Raw genomic sequence first — 17,255 nt, 5'->3', positions numbered from 1 at the left:
CCGTCCGTGTCATTTACAAACGGCGCAAGCTGGACTCGAGTCGCTGCGGCTGGATTTGGAAAAGGCTGAATATCGGTTTGTTACCAGCAGTGGGCTTGAAGTTAGGCTTTCTCAGATGCAGCAGCGTCGGAGTCCGTGGGTGCTTTTAGTTACGCAGGTTGTGGTGGGATAAACGTGAGAGAGGAGTCACCCAGGAAGTCAGATTGGGGGAATTACTCTTTGGCACTCCCTCCACGTCAGATAGAGCAACTCCTCTGTCAGGCGCAGGATGGGAAAGGCTCCTTGTACGGAGCACTCGGGTGTGAGGCCAGGCTGCTCAAGCAGGGTCTGGTGTACTGCGCTGCTCACTGCCTCCCAGCTCCTCCTCAGCAGCTCCCGGAGATCAAGGACAGGGCAAGCAGTACGTGGTGCAGATCGGCTCTCAGATGTGCACCCATTGAGCTTACGGCACCGGCGAGCCCTCCGCCCCAGGAGAGCCATTGCTCGGGCAGGCACGCTGCCACCGGGGACAACCGCGTGCTGCCGGAGCCATGCTGAAACGCAGGTGAGCAGGGCAGGGGGGAGTGCAGGAAGGACAATCCTGGTCGGATGCTCCTAGAAGCTCGCGCAGCACGTTTCAGACCCGTTGGCGCCAGCGCTATCCTCTCTGACCCCTTCCCTCTGCTCTCGCCGTGGCCTCCCGGCTGGCAGGCGGGCCAGTCCGTCTGTCCAAGGAAACTTCTGGAAAGCGAACAGCATCCCTGCCCTAGCAGAGCCGTGCACACCCACTTCCGCTGCACTCACAGGACTTCCTCAGGGCACGCAGTAAGCAGCCTCCCCCTCCTGCTGATGGAAAGGGTTAAAAGCCACTAACTTTCTTTCCCGGGTCTCCCTGCTTTAATGGAGAATCTCCAGCCCCAGCCCTTCCCTGGCCAGGCTGCAGCAACGCAGCTCCCCACTGCTCCCCACCTGCACAGAACGAAACACAGGCTGATCAATTCTGTCCATCATGGTGACAGAAAGGTAATTTCCTGCCCTTATCACTCCGTGCTGTCTCAGGCCGGGCATGGGTTTGTCCCCTCCAACCAAATGGTTATAAATTGACGCTGTTCGTGGGCTAGTACTTCACCCTGCCTCAGCTCAGGTATGAAAGAGGCATAAGGCATCAGAAAAACAAAACCGAAAAAGCCTATTTCTCTCCTACTTCCCATAAATAAATATCACAAGTGGAAAGTCACTACAGAGGGCTCTGAGGCTGTAATGTTTGCTACCTCACAGAAAAGTAACCTTTTGTTTCCTTGCACTTCATGTCTCACCCTTACGGTGGCTGGTGCACAGATTGTACCATCACTAAGTACTGTATTAAAAGAAACCCAGTTCCCAGCACCAAGGCAGAGGCACCCCAGCCTTGCCCCAAACCAGGCACAACTCCCCCAGAACGCCTCATTGCCTGCAAAGACACATCACGCTACTCGAGTTTCAGCACCCCTCTTCCTCCCATCATGGAAAAACAAAGTCCCACATGCTGCCGGTACTCTCTGCTCATTAGGGTACCTGGAAGTGCAGTCAGGAGAGGTGAAATGAGGACCAAAAGATGGATGCTGTTGTAGTGGACAGCAGGCCATGTGCTGGTGGGTCTTTATTTGGATGTCTAGTAACAAGTGAACGTGGTGGGGAGTTGCAGAGACCGGGCACAGGCAGTTCAAGAGAGGTTTGGGTGGGTTTAGGTTTTTGTTTGGGTTTTTTGCCCAGGGATTTGGATTTACATCCTCTTGTTTTTCCAGGAGTTCACCCGCCGTGCAATGTCGAGATGAAAAGCACATTATCCTGGTCCTGGAGTTTATAATCCAGCTCACCCTGCAGGCCAAGAAAAAAAAGAAAAATGGTTTAAATGTCATTTCCAAATACTAGCTGCAAAGAGAAAACAGCTCATAAAAAGATGGTGAGTGTTAGGGAGAGCAGAAGGGGATAGACTGATGTTTTCATCATAACGGAAGCAAAGGTGAGAGATCAGACAAGGAGCTGACGTTCATTATCCCACACCACTTTCTGGACCAGGGTTTTGACAGAACAGGTGGTTGCCTGAGGCAGGAAAATAGTTAAGGGCTGTTTGTTGTCTGAGCACAACAGTGGGCTGAAAAGGGAAGATACTTACCAGTTTCCTGCTTTGGTAGAAATTTCCCCAGGGCTGCCTTCACCTGCTACGGCACCACCTTACTCTAGCAAAGGGGGTCAGCTTGGGGCTGTGAAGCTGCCCAGTACTCACTAAGTTGCTACCCCACACGTGGGGGAGACCTGCTAGCAGCCAGAGGTGCGAAGCCCGTTGCCAGAGGCCAGGGAATACGGGTGATTTTTCTTCAGACACTGGCTGACTGATGAGACTCAGCAGGTTAGAGAAAGGCTCCAGGCTTCTGAACAACCACAGTACAATACAGGGAGAGAGATCCCAGCCTGCCCCTTCCCCCTCAAATACGATGCTTCGCTTGGGGCAAGAATCAGAAATAGCTTCTCTGAGAGCAACCACAGAACAGACAGAGCAATATTTTCAACAAAGAAAGTCAAACTGAAGGAGTACAGACCATTAGTTCCCAGTCTGCGTCGTTGATGAGCACCAAAATTCCTGGCCTCCTGCAGAAGAGAGAGAAATAATTAGGATACAGGACTGCTAAAAAGCTTTGCAAATAGTTAAGAACAAGGGATGTTACAGCACAGATCACAAGCTGACTGCCTATAAAGCCAAAGAGAAAAAGGAATCCTAGCACGGAGGTGGAAACAGGTACAGTCTGTGCCCTTTCTAGATCAAATAAAGGGGAGGCAGGAGCAATCCCAAAGCTCATTTGAATCAAAATGCACCATTCCTGAGGATGCTCCGAGATGACTACATTTCCTTACGATGTAGAAAAGCCAGGTAATTAAAACCCATGCGCTACAATCAAGTGCAGAGAGCTCGATGCAAAGGTAGGGAAAGCTATTCCGGTGCCCCTACCAAAGGCACTAAACACCCGGGATCCACTCCGAGCCCCTGATTACAGGCAAAGGGATTCCCCTTCTTTGATCTTCAGTGTCCTGCAATTGTCTCTCCTGTTACCAGGGGACCTGGCACACGCTTCAGCTCACAAAGATCCGTGACGAATGTTAAACACCCCCAGCGCCACCCCGCAGTCAGGGATGGCTTACACAGCTCACTCTGCTCCATTTCTCTTGGCTTTTTTTTTTTTCCCCTCCACGAGGTTGGCCCCATTTTGACAATAAAAATACATTTCCCAGAAGAAATATTTGTTGGCATTTCTCCGAGTGACTGCTTCAGTCCCAGTGATGTCAGCAGGGAACGGACAGACCTGCTAAAACTCCGGGAATTGAGGATACATGCACTACACTGCTCCCGGTGACAACCAAGAGGAAGTATACATGGCCCTGCTTCAAACTTAAGGTTTAAAGATTTGGGGAGAGGGCTGCAAAAAGATGCTCTCTGTGGAACAGGGTGAGGTGTAGTGTGGGACATCTCCCATTATCACTTTAGCAAATCCCATATTTTCATGGTCATTAACTTGCTTCTTGCAACCAACAGGAAAAACATATCCCAAACCATGGGGATCAACAGAGAAACACAAGGAGGATTCATAACAGCTGTACTTACACAGATTCCCCTTGCATAAATAATTCTGGTCGTTCTTTCAACAGATTCTGTTTGATCCACTTTAGCAGGTTTCTGATATCCCCTGAAAGGAGAAAGGACAGCAGTTTACAAACTAGCTGACGGCTCCTAGCTGATGCCAGAACAAAGTGATTGTTTATCCACAAAAGAGTAGATGAGGAACATGCAAGATGCATGGCGATAGCTGCAAACCTCCAGTCAAAGAAACCACCTAACAGGACTGTCCCTTACCAGCATCTAACGGGCAGCCCTGCCTCAAGGGAGCTCAGAGCTCAGGGCTCTGCCCCAAACCCCACAGTTTGGCAGAGGAGGTTTCCCACAGAAAACGCATCCCACGGAGAACGAATGCAGTTTTTGCTGAAGCGCCAATCCAGCAGGAAACTGCCGATGTTAAGATTTCTTTAACACATCCTATATCCTGCATGTTCTGTTATCACCTAACAAATTGATGTTTAACTCTCTCTGTGTTTAATTAGATTTAAAAAGTCCAAACAAGCAAGCCTAAGAACCTGAAAGGAGTAAAGGCAGATACTATCGGTACCAAAACCAGCACAACCTCTCAGAGTTCTGGGGCACAAACATGTACATAACCATGCATTAAACACGCATGCAGGCACCGGCCACAGTAGTTGTATTTGGACACTTGCAGTATGCCTTGGCATCACACCTGCTGCCATGGCATGTTCCCCATGCCGTGCCTGCTCCCTCCTTCTACACTTTGTGCTTATAGCTTCTTTATTAAAGCTCAGCCTTTATCTTTCCATTTCAGTAGGTGACAGGAAGGATTTGTCTTCATGTAAAAGGAGGAGGAGACACTGCTGGCGGGTTTTTATAGTATCAATTTTACTTTGTGAGGCAAAAACAATTTCTTTAGTGATAGCATCAGTTAATTTCCTATTGGAGAGGTGAGAAGCGACAGAGGGGGGGAATAATCCGTTACAGGGTTTAGAGAAGCTGACAAATTGCAATGTGGAGTTCTCCTGCATTTGCTTCTATATTTCACTGTTCCACAAACCACTTCATCATTCTGAATCCACAATCAGTTATTCTCCCGGGGCTCCTTTAAACAGCCCTTTGAAAGCCCCGAAAGAGTTTTGTTTGTTTTCAAGGCGCGAGGAAGCTTTTCGAAGGCACAAATCCACCAGTGAGGGCTGGAGCCCCGCTCGCAGGACAAGCGGGGATGGCTGGATGGGTTTCCACATCTGTCTCACGTGTGGTAACCTCGCCATAGTCACGGGGAACCTTTTCACATGCGCCTCTCCAAGCTAAAATCAAACTCTGCGTATGATTCCCCATGTGTTTGCTTCACAACCAGCAAAAATAAATGTGCTTGTAGCAGCTTGACTCAGTGCTTGTCTTACCCTGGGATTTTATGGGATCGCGGATGCTACCCAGAGCAGAGCTGGGGTTCTTCCGAATAACACTACCCCCACCACTTCTGTCACACCAAGGATGAACAGCCCTGGCATAGGCAGGTGCACATCAACTAGGCGATGGGGACATGTCCATCTGCAGCAGATGGGGGCCTCTTTTCCTGGGGAAAGGGGGAGGGGGATGCTCTGAGATTCTCTCTGTTCCCCCCTGGTTTCCCAGGGCATCGGTGCCTCCAGATGACAGCCTGAGCCCTGGCACACCCGTCCCACCGTAGGGCTGCCTGGAGCATGACAGGTATTGCTGCCTCCGAGCACTGGATCACTCTGATCAGGGCAGAAAGAGCTGCTTTGTGCCTTAAAACTGCCCGGTGAGCTGGATCACCTGCCTGGGGCCAACCCACGACTTCCCTTGTAATGATATGTAGTTAAGAGCACAAAATAGACCATTTTCTGCCACTTTCCTAGCAACATGCACCGGGGATGGCAAGTGCCACTCAGAAGGTGTATATATACCGTGCCGGTCAGTCAGCCGCCAGAACAAGAGTTGACTATATTCACCTTCCCCTGAAAAATGCTGCTGCAATGTAAAGCCCTCAGGATCTCACACCCAAACGGCTCCTGCTCTCCATCACCAAGAAATGAAAGCCAGAGAGGAAGAAAGCCGGAGAGGAGCCTTCAGGAGAAGGAGGGGGGGCTCAAAGGGGACACCAGCCCCACCGCAGCAGCGCCTGCGAGCTGTTTCATATTTATGCACTTGCGGCAGGGCACACAACAATGAACTGTGCCATATACCATTCTCCTTGCATGGAATAAGCAGCCCTTTCCTCTGGGACCTTTCAGGAGAGATCATTTAAACAGAAACACGCTGCACCAGCTGGATAAAACACAGCCACCTAGAAGCAGCCTGGACGAAGGGGCGAGAGGACTGATTTATTCGAGGCTGAGCTGGAATACTCCCTCACCCCTACGCCTTCCATAATAAATGTTATTTTCAGCCCCACCTGAGCCTACATTCATTTACTCCTCCCCAGAAGTCACGTACACACATACTGAAGAATTTGACATTAGGAAAAAAACTGATACTCCTGTGCACGCCTGGAGCTTCCCCGCTCCGAATGGCAACAAAAATTAAGACCTCTTCTCTGCAGCCACCCTTAAGACATAATACTTTTGGCTGCTTTCTCAGCATTGAATTTTTTGCCCACCTTCATGTCTCTACATTCTGTACACCAATATTACTAGAATAAATCAATTATAAAGGATGAAAAATGACTAGAGCCACACCAAAACCATCTCCCACAAGTAAGATACTGAAAAGGTACAAGATTACTTCCATTCCAAGTGGTCTGGGGAGAAGCCATCTTGCAGCTCAGTGCTTCAAATAGCAGTCTTGATCAACAGCTCAGGACTCTGTATATTATCATGATGGAAATAATAAGAGGTAAATTATAGCACAACCGCTTATCTCTTGCAGTTGACATACGTAGTGTTCCCAAGACATTTTCTTTCTGATACTACACTACGGGTCTAACAGGTTTCCAGCTCCTGGGCTGAGGATTTGCTATGCAAACAGCAGGTCCTCTACAAATGACATATAAGGAAGGAAAAAAATCTCAACCTGGTCAGGCACCACATCCGCTGACAAGTTAAACTGTCACTACGACACAGCAATTTTACAGCTGTGTTGGTTCTGAAGCTGGCCTCCATCACAGAACAGAGGCATTTGCTATTTGCAGGAGCACAGTTGTACTACACATGCTGCCATTTGGCTGCAAAAGCAACCATGCATTTTGGCCCTGGACTGAGGTCCAGGTGAGAGCTGAGACGATGCAGCATTTCGCTCCCGCATCACCAACTCAAGTCCAGCTCATCCCAGTAACGATATATATTTTTACCATTGCTGCACAGTTGCCATGAAATCCTTTTGGTAGACTACTCTATTTGAGGAGTCACAGCAAACAAATTTCCGCACCAAAAAATCCACTCTAATTATTGTTAACTGTCCTCACCATTGGCAGCATCAGCAGAGAAGCCAGAGTGAACCGGCCAAGGAAGCTGAAATATTCTCAAACTGCAAAGGAGGGACTGAAGCACATGGTAGGAAATCCCTGTCTTATTTGTATACAGAGACAGCTTCTGTTGCTTGTGCTAACAGTACATCAGACCTCCCCAAATTCTCAGAAAAAATAATCTAAAGTTAATTAAAAAAAGAAAAACCGACAAATGTTTGAGAAAACTGTTTAGTTCAAGTGCACAGATGGGAGCTCAAATCCACAATACATGCATAAAACAAATCACCCAGCGAAACACACAGCTCAGGAAAATGAAGTGTGTGCTTGCAGTGACACAAAGTCATTGGCTTGTCACGCAAGCAGACAGGATGCAAAAACTGCAGCGAGCATGCATACAAAAACCCAACAGCGTCGGCTCATTTGCAGCCCAGCTGCATCATAAACACTTCTGGTTGTGGCAGACAGAACTGCACAGTCTGCTCGGTCCCCTTGCGTATCTTCCAAGGCCTGATCTTCTGAATTACCACAACTGTTCCTTGATGAAGAATCTGCTGAGCTTCCTCTGCAAGAGAAATGCATCTAAGACTCCATTTTAGTACTGCCTGGAACAAGAGCCCAGGTTCATTTGCACCCTCAAAACCAGGGCTGAAATCCATAGATCTTTCCTAGCTCAATAAAACCTCCTGGGCCTGACAGATTCATCAGTGATAACTCAGCTAAGAGGACACTCGCTGTGTGCAGAGAGAAACCAGGTGCCTCAAATAAGAAGCACCAAGCTGGGTGTTGCACTAGAAGGATCTCACACTGAACTGATAAATGTGCAGAAACGCAGAAGGATTTTGTGCAACTGTAATACCAGTTGACACAGACACGCAGCTCTCTGCTCCCAGGGAGCTGCACAGGTCGCTGGCAGATTCACACACGCACACATGCAATAATCAGACACCTCCATGTCCCTGCCTTAAAATCCATATACAAACCCACACAAAGCACAAAGTGCCTCGAAGGGCACCCAGAGGGTGTAATTACACCCATATTCTTGCCTTGGCTGCAGAACTGGGAGCTTATTTCAGGGAAATAGGGGAATCCTATAAAGGCCAAACCATGGAAAATTCCCTTCTGGTCCGTAATAAATAAGATATATGCAGCACTGGTCACTAAGGGGTCAGTGCTGCAAGCGCACAGTGCTTTCCCGGGCCGCCTTGCGGATACCTCCCTGTGGGGTACCATTTCTTTGACCCAGAATAAGATCATTTATCATACTGACCATGGCTGAGCTCCAATTTGCTGAGGTCACTAACTCTGGACGAGCGCCGCTCCACCCACATTCTCAGCCACCGGCCTGTAACCATGACAAAGCCCCTTCCCTGCCGCTCCTCTGCCATTATTCCCCCTGCCTGCATGGAAATGTATGGAAAGACAATTTGTATGCCCCTTTCCCTGCTTAAGCAGCTTGTTTTTAAAATAGACGAACCAGCTCCCAATACCTGCTGCCCCTCCAGGTGCGTGCCTTCTCTCTGCTTTTGAATCTGATGGCCCTCCAGGAATCTGCTCTCTAAAAGAGCTTGTTACAAAACCTGACCTAAGGGATCCTTCAGACTCCTCCAGCCTCCCATCTGATATGCAAATCATTCGCTGAAGCAGACGATGGTGTGCCATAAACTGCAGAAGAAGACCTGGAATAGCTGATATAAATGGAGTCACAGGCAAATGGGTTCAGTACTACGCAGAGTGAGCAGCAAGGCAAAATTTTGCAGCAAGAGCAAAATCCATTTTCTCTGACAAGTGCACAAGCCAATCCTGTCATGCACTGGAGTGGGCAGTGATTTAAGTACTAGGGAAAAAATTAGGGGGTAACTACAGCCAGACATAAGAGAATCCCAGTCGTTGCTCTCATCTGTTCTTGCCTGCTACAAATGAACACCAAGGTCTTGGTTTCTGTAATTTTTAATTGCTTTATGACATCTTTTTCTCACTTCTCAGCTAGAAGAGCAACACTCTCCTCCATTTTCTTGTGTCCACAAAATGGGAAGGGATCACAGGGGTCTTTCATAGCCCTCCTGTTAGCAGTGAAGACTCAGATCCCAGCCATCACCCAGCAATTCTCAGCCCTGAGATTTTAATCACAACGCTCATGAACTGGAGAGGAACTACTTGGGATCTTCCACTCCCTACAGGTTGCTGGCAGGAGAACACAAGTTCAAGGGATCTCCAATCCCACTTGCTAGCCAGCAGCAAGCCTCCAGATCCATCAGCTCCCATGACAAAAAAAAGCAGCTCCGAGCTGATTCTCAGGGTAAACCTAATCCCTACTCATTTCCAAAGTCAGAGCATCTAATCCTGTAACACCCAATGCTATTGTCACTTCAGGCTCCCAAATAAATGCCAGTGCACCAAACTGTCTCTTTTAATTAGGATCACAGATCACTAGTGCTGGCCTAGGGTCTTGCCTCTCCTTCAAAATTGTCAAAGGAAGGAACCAAGAGTGCCTCAAAGACTATCGCACTGGCAGCAAAGTGCTAGATTGGCAATTGCAGACATTAAAAATAACATCTCCTTAACAGGTCCTGTGATTTTATCCCTCTGCCAGTGCAGAATTATTCTCAAAAGACCATCCCAAGCTTTGCCCGCTTTAAGATGCTTTAGCAATGTAGACCTACTACCAAACCCCAAGGAGACTGTGCCATGGTCTAATAGTTTTTGCAGTCAGGAATCTTCTGCTAATGCACCAAACTCCCATTCCTTCATCCCTCCCTATCAATCTATGCTAGATGATATTGCGTCACCCTGGCTATAATCTGTCCTTCCCAATGATGAAGGAGATATCCCACCTCATCACTTTTCCATTCATTTATCCTGCTTAACCTTGAATGTTGCTGGTTAATTTTTTTTAAGCTGCTCAGGAAGACAATTCAGAGAATGCATTACTAACTGCGGGCGTAAAGCTTAGCCAAAACCCATCAAACTGAAATTTCCCCTCTCTCCTATTTTGCCAGCTTCTGGGTTTTGTGTGCATGCACGTGCACTGAGGGTTAAAAAGGAAAACCTTATCACTATTACAAGAGACTACACAGAGCTGATATGAGACCCCAGACCACAGAGGAAGGTGGCTGCTCCTGCCAGCGTGCAGAGGGATTCCCCGACAGCCTGGCACTGCCCTGCACGAAGCCAGCCTGGCTGAGGGAATCCCGTGGGCTGGGCTCTCCCTGGCACTGCCAGCTGGATCAGAAAGTGCCTTGAAGTCAACTCCTTGCACCCCTCCCAGCCTGGCTGGTGTCCCCTCTGGCTGCTGGATGAGTCAGTGTTTCAGCTCGGCTCAGGAACTGCCATGATTTTATTCCTCTAAATACAGAAATTGCGCAGCGTCCAGTCCTCGCCTCTCACTTTCAGGCTCAGATCTGCTTTGCTATTATTAGACTTTCATATAGGGCAAGCACCATTAAACCGATTCCTGTCCACCCAACCCAGCCACCCCCACAGATACTCCAAGCCCCTCAGTCTTACTTGAAAGGGGAAAAGAAAGGGCCAGTGAGATGATCAGGGTGGAGGAGAGGGGGGGTAAGATTTACAAGTGAATGGAGGTAAGAATGGAGCAGTTTGTGGGATAAAGGGGCTGCAGAGGGAGCTTTACAGATGTGCAGAGGGACGGCGGCTCATTGTTTAATTAAGCAGAAAGTGGCTCTTTTGAAAAGCAATTTTGCACAGGAGCTCTGAGCTCAGCAAACAACTCCTGCGAGTGAGGGCAGGAGGAGAAAGGAACAGCTGGCCCGGAGCCGTGTGAACCGCATGCTAAGCGGTTTAAAGGGCCCGGATCCTCCTCCCCAGCCCTGCTCCGCTGCCACCCTCTGAACAGTGCTGTCAGCACAGCAAATCCCACCAAGAGAAAAGAGAGAGCAGAGAGGGGGGGCTGGCACAGAAAGGTTATCCTGCTAGGTGTCCGCACTGCAATACAGCGGCTGGGAAGGAGGGTGGAACAGCCAGGCTTTGTTATCCCAGGGATTTGGTCACACACAAGAGCTGGTTTCTGGGTGCCTGGGAAGCTCCTTCCACAATGAGTTGGGATGAGCTGATCCGGTAACACGGCTCCACGGCCTCCCAGGAGAATGCTGGGACTGCTCCTGCGAGGGCGCGCATTTGGTTCCCCGTTCCCTCTGAAGGACTCGTTCCTTGCACAGAAGCGACGCGTGGCCTCGCTGGGACGGCGACCCGAAGCTCTGCACGCAGCCGCTGAGCCCCGCACCAGGGCTGCAAATGCAGCAGGGACCGCTTGATCGTGGCAGCAGCAGACCTGCAGCATCACACCGGGCTCCCAGGGCTGCAAATGCAGCTCCTTGCACCAATTGCTGAAAAGAGCAGCCGGGATCCAGGGCTGAGCTGGTCCAGCCTGAGGTTCCACCCTGCATAACCCACTGAATCCCCCTTCCTTGCCAGCAAATACATAATTACCTGCCTGAGAGAGATGCACAAGTAGTGGAATAACCCCAGAGTCCTTTGAGACCTGCGAGTACCATACACCGTGGTTAAAAATATTTGACTGCATCAAGTTCCATAGAGCTATGGGGGTTTTCTATCATTCTTCTAATAAGCCTCTGCATTACCAAATATATTTTTATTCTTTCTTTGGAGCAAGTTTTAAAATGTTAGGAATAATAAACAGAGCAATAAAAGCATTCCAGAATATTAATAACTTAACTATTATGTACTACCTAGCAATAGCACTGGGCATTTACAGACAATCGATGCCAACTGCCACTCTTGATTTTACACGTTGTTTTGGCACAGCACCCCAGTCAACTCTGAACACGTGCCATCCTGTATTTTTTAAGCCACTCGGCCTGTAACACAGGTCTGATCTCTTGAGATCCTCAGGCTCTTTTCCGAGAGGATGAATGCTCCCAACTCCCTAGCAGTCCTCCATGCTGTGCAGAACAAGGACCCTGGAAAGCAAAGCTCTCGAGGAGCAGGCCATGCTCCAGGGATTTAATATAAGCAGCAATTGGCAGATTATTTTAATTTTCCCTCTAAAAAAAATCTGATTAGCAACAGGCTTTTTCCCTGAGGTTTTGGTAAAGGGAAACCACAAACAATTACCAAAACACACTGATTAAAAATTTATCCTTCCAGACTTGTAAGTGCCAAAACACACAGTGAATTCTTGATTACCCAAGAAGGTGCTGAAACTGGTCACTGCTGCTCCAAAAACACAAGTCCCATCACTGAAACCATGGGAGAAGTTGGAATTCGAAGGCCTGGACCCACAGCTGAGCAGCCTGCAGCACAACTGCCAGAGACTTTACAAAGAGCCCCAACCTCCAGATACAATATCCAGTAGACAGCACAGCAGAGAGGTTTGTAAGCACTCTTCACCAGCATGACGCTGGTGAGCTAAACCTGAAATGACTACAAGGGTTAAACAATGCCAGTGACTTCCTACCCTTCCAACAGCGTCCATGCAACTCACATGGCCATAGACAAATCCACCACTGTGAGTCCCAGCGAGATGGAGGAAGGAGCTCCGGCATCACTTGCAGAGCAGTCATACAATGATCTATTTGATTACTGAAGCACTTGGTTAAATTACTGTGGCTTGTTTCAGGAGGAGGCTGCCAAATACATTTTCAGTTTTTAATTTAGGGTTTCTCTCTTTTATGCTCCATTGTCTCTAATAGCCTCTTAGATGCTTGAAAATAAAGTTGATTTCCCTGCCAATTTAATCCTCTCTCCATGTGACAAATATCGTTATTCCCCCAGCTGCTTTCTCCCACACACACTGTTTTTATGCAGAATAAGCCAACAGGGCATTAATGCCTTTAGATCCTCTAACAGCATTATCAATGAGATCATCAAAATAGCCAGCAATTTGGGACAAGATTCTTGTTTAACTTGAGGTCTTCTTTCCGCAACAGCTCTAAAAGATTACACAGTCCTGCACAAAGTGTGGCTTAAGTAAATCTGCCTATGCAGATATATATCACACCTTTTTAAGTTCCTACTTGGCAGCAACTTCAACATGCAGACTAAGACAGCTCTGCTTTGGAAATAAAGAACTGCTGTTTTACTGATGTTAGGATACAAAAAGCCCCTTGGATTATAAAAATAGGTCCCACTACACGGCTGTACCCCTCGTGGCTTGCTCTTGTCCCATTTGCAGCTTCCTTCCTCCTGCCTTTCCTAATCCCTCTAGGAGCCCACCTCCAGGCGTCAGAGAAGGACAGAGAATCAAATCTTCTTGAAAAAGTTAACTGGATCTGGAACCCACCTACTTTCCACCTAGTGCCTGTTACCAGGAAAAAGGAAATGACCACATAAGACTTTGTTCAAACAACATTATTATCATTCAGAGAACATTGTCCGTGTCAACTATGGAGCACAGCTTGTTTTATTCATGTAAATATTTGTACGTATTTCTTCATATAATTTTCCACCTCCCCTCACCTCTGGGATATATATAAAAATGCCTAAACAATTAAAATATAGCTGGACCCAATGTCCCCGAGAGAACCAGCTGCTCTGCAAAAAGGAGGACAAAGACAAAAATAACCTAGAAAGAAAGGAAGAGTGGGTAAGAGAGGCCAAAATGGCCAAAAATAAGCTTGATGGCTAATGAAATCAGTTAAAATGGGGTTAGAAGTGCAGGTCTTCAAGCAGTGTTCATACTACAGATCTTTCCCCAGAGTATTAACTGATGGACATGCAGGGTAAGGTAAGCAACAGGATGCACCAAGTAGAACTCAGCTGTTTTATTTCTCTAATTCTTGTAATTCTGGCTGCACGAGGGCAGCAGGGAACATACTACATCTTTCTTTACCCAGAGATAGGTGAATTAAACTTTCTTAATGTGAATGAGGAAAATACAAGGCATTACGAGTAATATAAAAATACAAGAATTTACCAAATTTCTTGTTCACATGTTTCTGATCCGTTTCTACCGATTCCTCACTTCAATATAATTCTCATCCAGAAATATTATGAGGAGTGTCTCCAGTGATCCCTTACTGTCAGACGGTAACTGCACGTCTGCCCACCCCATCCCTGTGCTGGGTGTAAATATCACTATAGCAGAAGCCTCACAATTCAGTCTCTGCTCCTCAGCTGCTGCAATCCACAACCTGCCCAAAAACTGAAACCTCCCTGTCACTCAATGCACATGAAAACTGCAGGCTGCAAATCGGGGGAGCTGGCAAGTGGGCACACTGTCCATTCTGCCACTCTTATTACAGGGATAGCAGCATCTGAAAAACAAGGCAGCGTGAAAAGCTGGGGGCAATAATGTGTTAGATGAATGTGGAATGAATCACTGGAGATCATGAGTTTGAACCCTGAGACTGAGCCAGATCTTCAGGGAAAGATTTATCCTTTAGGATAAATCCAGCTCCTCGTGAAGTCTACAGAAGTCTTCCAAGCAACTTCAAGTGGGAATGGATTAGGCTACATACAACTGCACCAACAACAACCATCAGGCTAGAAGGATATTAATCCCCTCCCTTCCCCTGACAAAAATAAACATCTCATGTAATAACCCCTTCTTCTTGAGCATCTGATCATGGTTTGAACACCACCAATGCTGTGGGTATCAGTGGGTATTTGAAATTTACAGAACACTGACAAAAACAATGCTCTAGCCCCCAAGTTTATAAACCAACTAAATGAGTGTTTTGGCATTTCTTTACTACCTTCCATTTAAGGATCTTAAGTGCTTTAACAGTGCTGGAATTTAATGCTGAACTCTCTCGTGATACATGAAAGTATCACTACTACTTCACTAGCAACAGGGGAAAGTTAAGCAACACGACTAAACTCACGAAGCAAATCAGCATCAGGTCTTGCTTCTGGATCCCTAGTCCCTGTCCTTAACCACAAGATAAGATACTATTCCAGTGCTCCTATTATATTTGAATTACACATACTTAAGTCCAAGCATCAAAAGCGCTTCTACCAATCTCTAATTACTTCCAGGCATGGCAAGAAGATTTCAGGCCTGAAGATTCACAGCACATAGATTATGGTATTAGCCATTCATGAGATATTAGTTGTTAGCATTCCCCGATGCTTTGTATTATTTCAGTTTATAATCCCACTCTCAAAGAGCATAAAGCATTGCTATCTAGCTGGAAGAATTCAAAACATACCTGCGGCAAAATTACGTTGCAACTGAAGTATGCACACACATAAGGAGAAACGAGAGAGTTAGTACAGCACTTCTCAGTACTGATATTCCAAATCACAAGCCAGAGATTATGACTATTTATCACTGGGACACTCAAGTCTTTAGCTTAACAGCATCTTATGTTTTATTGTAGAGAAGGCTATATGCAGGATGTCCAGTATCATGTTCGAGCATTAGCTTTGCCATTTTCAACTGCATAGTTAATATAAAACGATTACATATACTTGAAAGTCAAATGAGTAGATAAAATACATTTATGTTATATTGCTATACACACACCCACATATCTATATATGACATATATAAGCACACATACATACATATGCCTCTTGGAAACCTCAGAACAGGGAAGAAAAAACAAAGGAGAGAGGAGGTTATTGGTGGTTTCAAGTATCAAGCAAGACAAATGTATACTTGATGGAAACATTCAGAGGCCATTGTCTATCCAGGAGGAGGGAGGCAAAAGTTTTAAGGAAGGACTTGATTCACAAGTGCTTAGAAGACAGGAAAGATGCTCAAACTATTTCTGCTTGGTTATTTACTTTGAGGACTAACCATCGTCTGCCAAGCTATCTGATCCACGGCACGTCGGAAAGTGCTTTTAAAACACATTGATTCTTGTTGCCAACTAATGAAACTGCTGTACAAACCAGCTTTGTTTCATTTGTTGTCATTCTTTCAAGTTATCTAACAGGTTCTGATACTCACAAGGCTCTGGTTGACAGGGCAAAGTCACCTGATGCTTTTTGACACCATCGAACAAGAGTTCTGCACCACCTCTGAAATAAAAACAATGAACCACTGAGATTTTGCTTTATTGTCAAAAGGAAGACAGTACAAAAGAGGCAATTTACATAGATGCCACAACAGAGAAAACAAATGACACACACTATATTTAGCACAGGATTCTCTTTGTCCTTTTTTCCTCTCACAAACCACAAGTTCGTAGGGGAACTTGCCATCTCCCATCGCCAACACACACAGGAGGCTCCATTGCGGGCCAGAACCCCACGGTGCCAGGCATCGTCCCAACAGAACAGAAGATGGCTCCCATCCCAACACGCTTACAAACTGCCATGCAGTGTCTAGCCTAACGCCCTCCCTCTCCCTTCAGCTATCGGCATTGCTTCAATTCAAACAATATTACAGCCACCATGCTACATCCAACATCGCTCGTCCCTAACACCTTTTAGCCAGAAGTCTCAAGGCATTTCACAAAACGTGAAAAATCGTAGCATCCTTCTGGAATAAATATTCCCCCACTTTCCACTTGTGAACAGAGAGAGGAAATGACTCACATGAGGCTGCACAGCAAGTCAGCTGCAGAGCCAGCAGTCCTTGAGTCCTGGCAACCCTTTCTTGATCTACTTACTACAAAGCATTCCCTCTCAGGAGGGACTTGACCAGGAGAAGCAAGCAGAGCAAGCAACCATGATGATAAAAGTAAAAATAAATAAATACACAATCTTCCTCCACTGAACAACCTGACGAACATCCCTCTTCTGATATTCAGAACACACTGGGGGACTAGCCTCAGATAACTAAATGATGGCCTCTGCAAGCACAAGAGATCAAGTGTGAGCAAAATATGCAGAGGCTGGCAAGTACAGGAGCTGGTCCTCACACCTGAAAAAAAAGGGATTTAAACTGGGTCCAGGTGCCTAATCTCCTTAGACTTAGAAAAAATAACTGATTTTCGTAACTGCAACTCATAAGCCTCAGGAAGCTCCTCACCTATATTCTTTTTCTGGAAAAAGAACAGTTATGAAAATCTTGAGCTTTACAAACATATTTTCCTGATGTTGTGAGGCCACAGGCCAAACTCAGTCTTAGAAGATTATGAAACTTTATCATGTGAGTAGGGACATGGATATTAAACACAGATGCTACTTTAAGATACAGGACACAGAAGCAGATAATGCGAGCTCTTGACTCCAGACTGAACAGGGTGGCCAAAGTTTTAACAGTTAGGAAACTCTTAAAAAACTCTACTCACTTGATACTCAACTGAGGTAAAAAAACAACCAACCCGTTTTCAAAGGGCATATAATTGTGGCAAAATGTTCTTC

The 17,255-nt window shown here is 46.6% G+C and overlaps 1 protein-coding gene across 1 annotated transcript; it reads right to left on the bottom strand.

Annotated features, from left to right (window-relative positions):
* Positions 1-1,583: 1,583 nt before the first annotated feature.
* Positions 1,584-16,155, bottom strand: URM1 (ubiquitin related modifier 1). The gene is made up of 5 exons (XM_010571126.1): positions 16,119-16,155; positions 15,895-15,987; positions 3,617-3,698; positions 2,559-2,607; positions 1,584-1,836 (listed from the first exon to the last, which is right to left on the bottom strand). Exons 1-5 carry the CDS (start codon positions 16,153-16,155, stop codon positions 1,768-1,770), a joined length of 330 nt encoding a protein of 109 aa, XP_010569428.1. The 3' UTR covers positions 1,584-1,767.
* Between the last annotated feature and the right edge of the window lie 1,100 nt (positions 16,156-17,255).

This window comes from Haliaeetus leucocephalus, unplaced genomic scaffold (assembly GCF_000737465.1).
Source record: "Haliaeetus leucocephalus isolate CR32 unplaced genomic scaffold, Haliaeetus_leucocephalus-4.0 Scaffold306, whole genome shotgun sequence".
Lineage (NCBI taxonomy): Eukaryota > Metazoa > Chordata > Aves > Accipitriformes > Accipitridae > Haliaeetus > Haliaeetus leucocephalus.
Note: the sequence above shows the minus strand (reverse complement) of the source record. Positions and strands in the feature narration are given on the sequence as shown.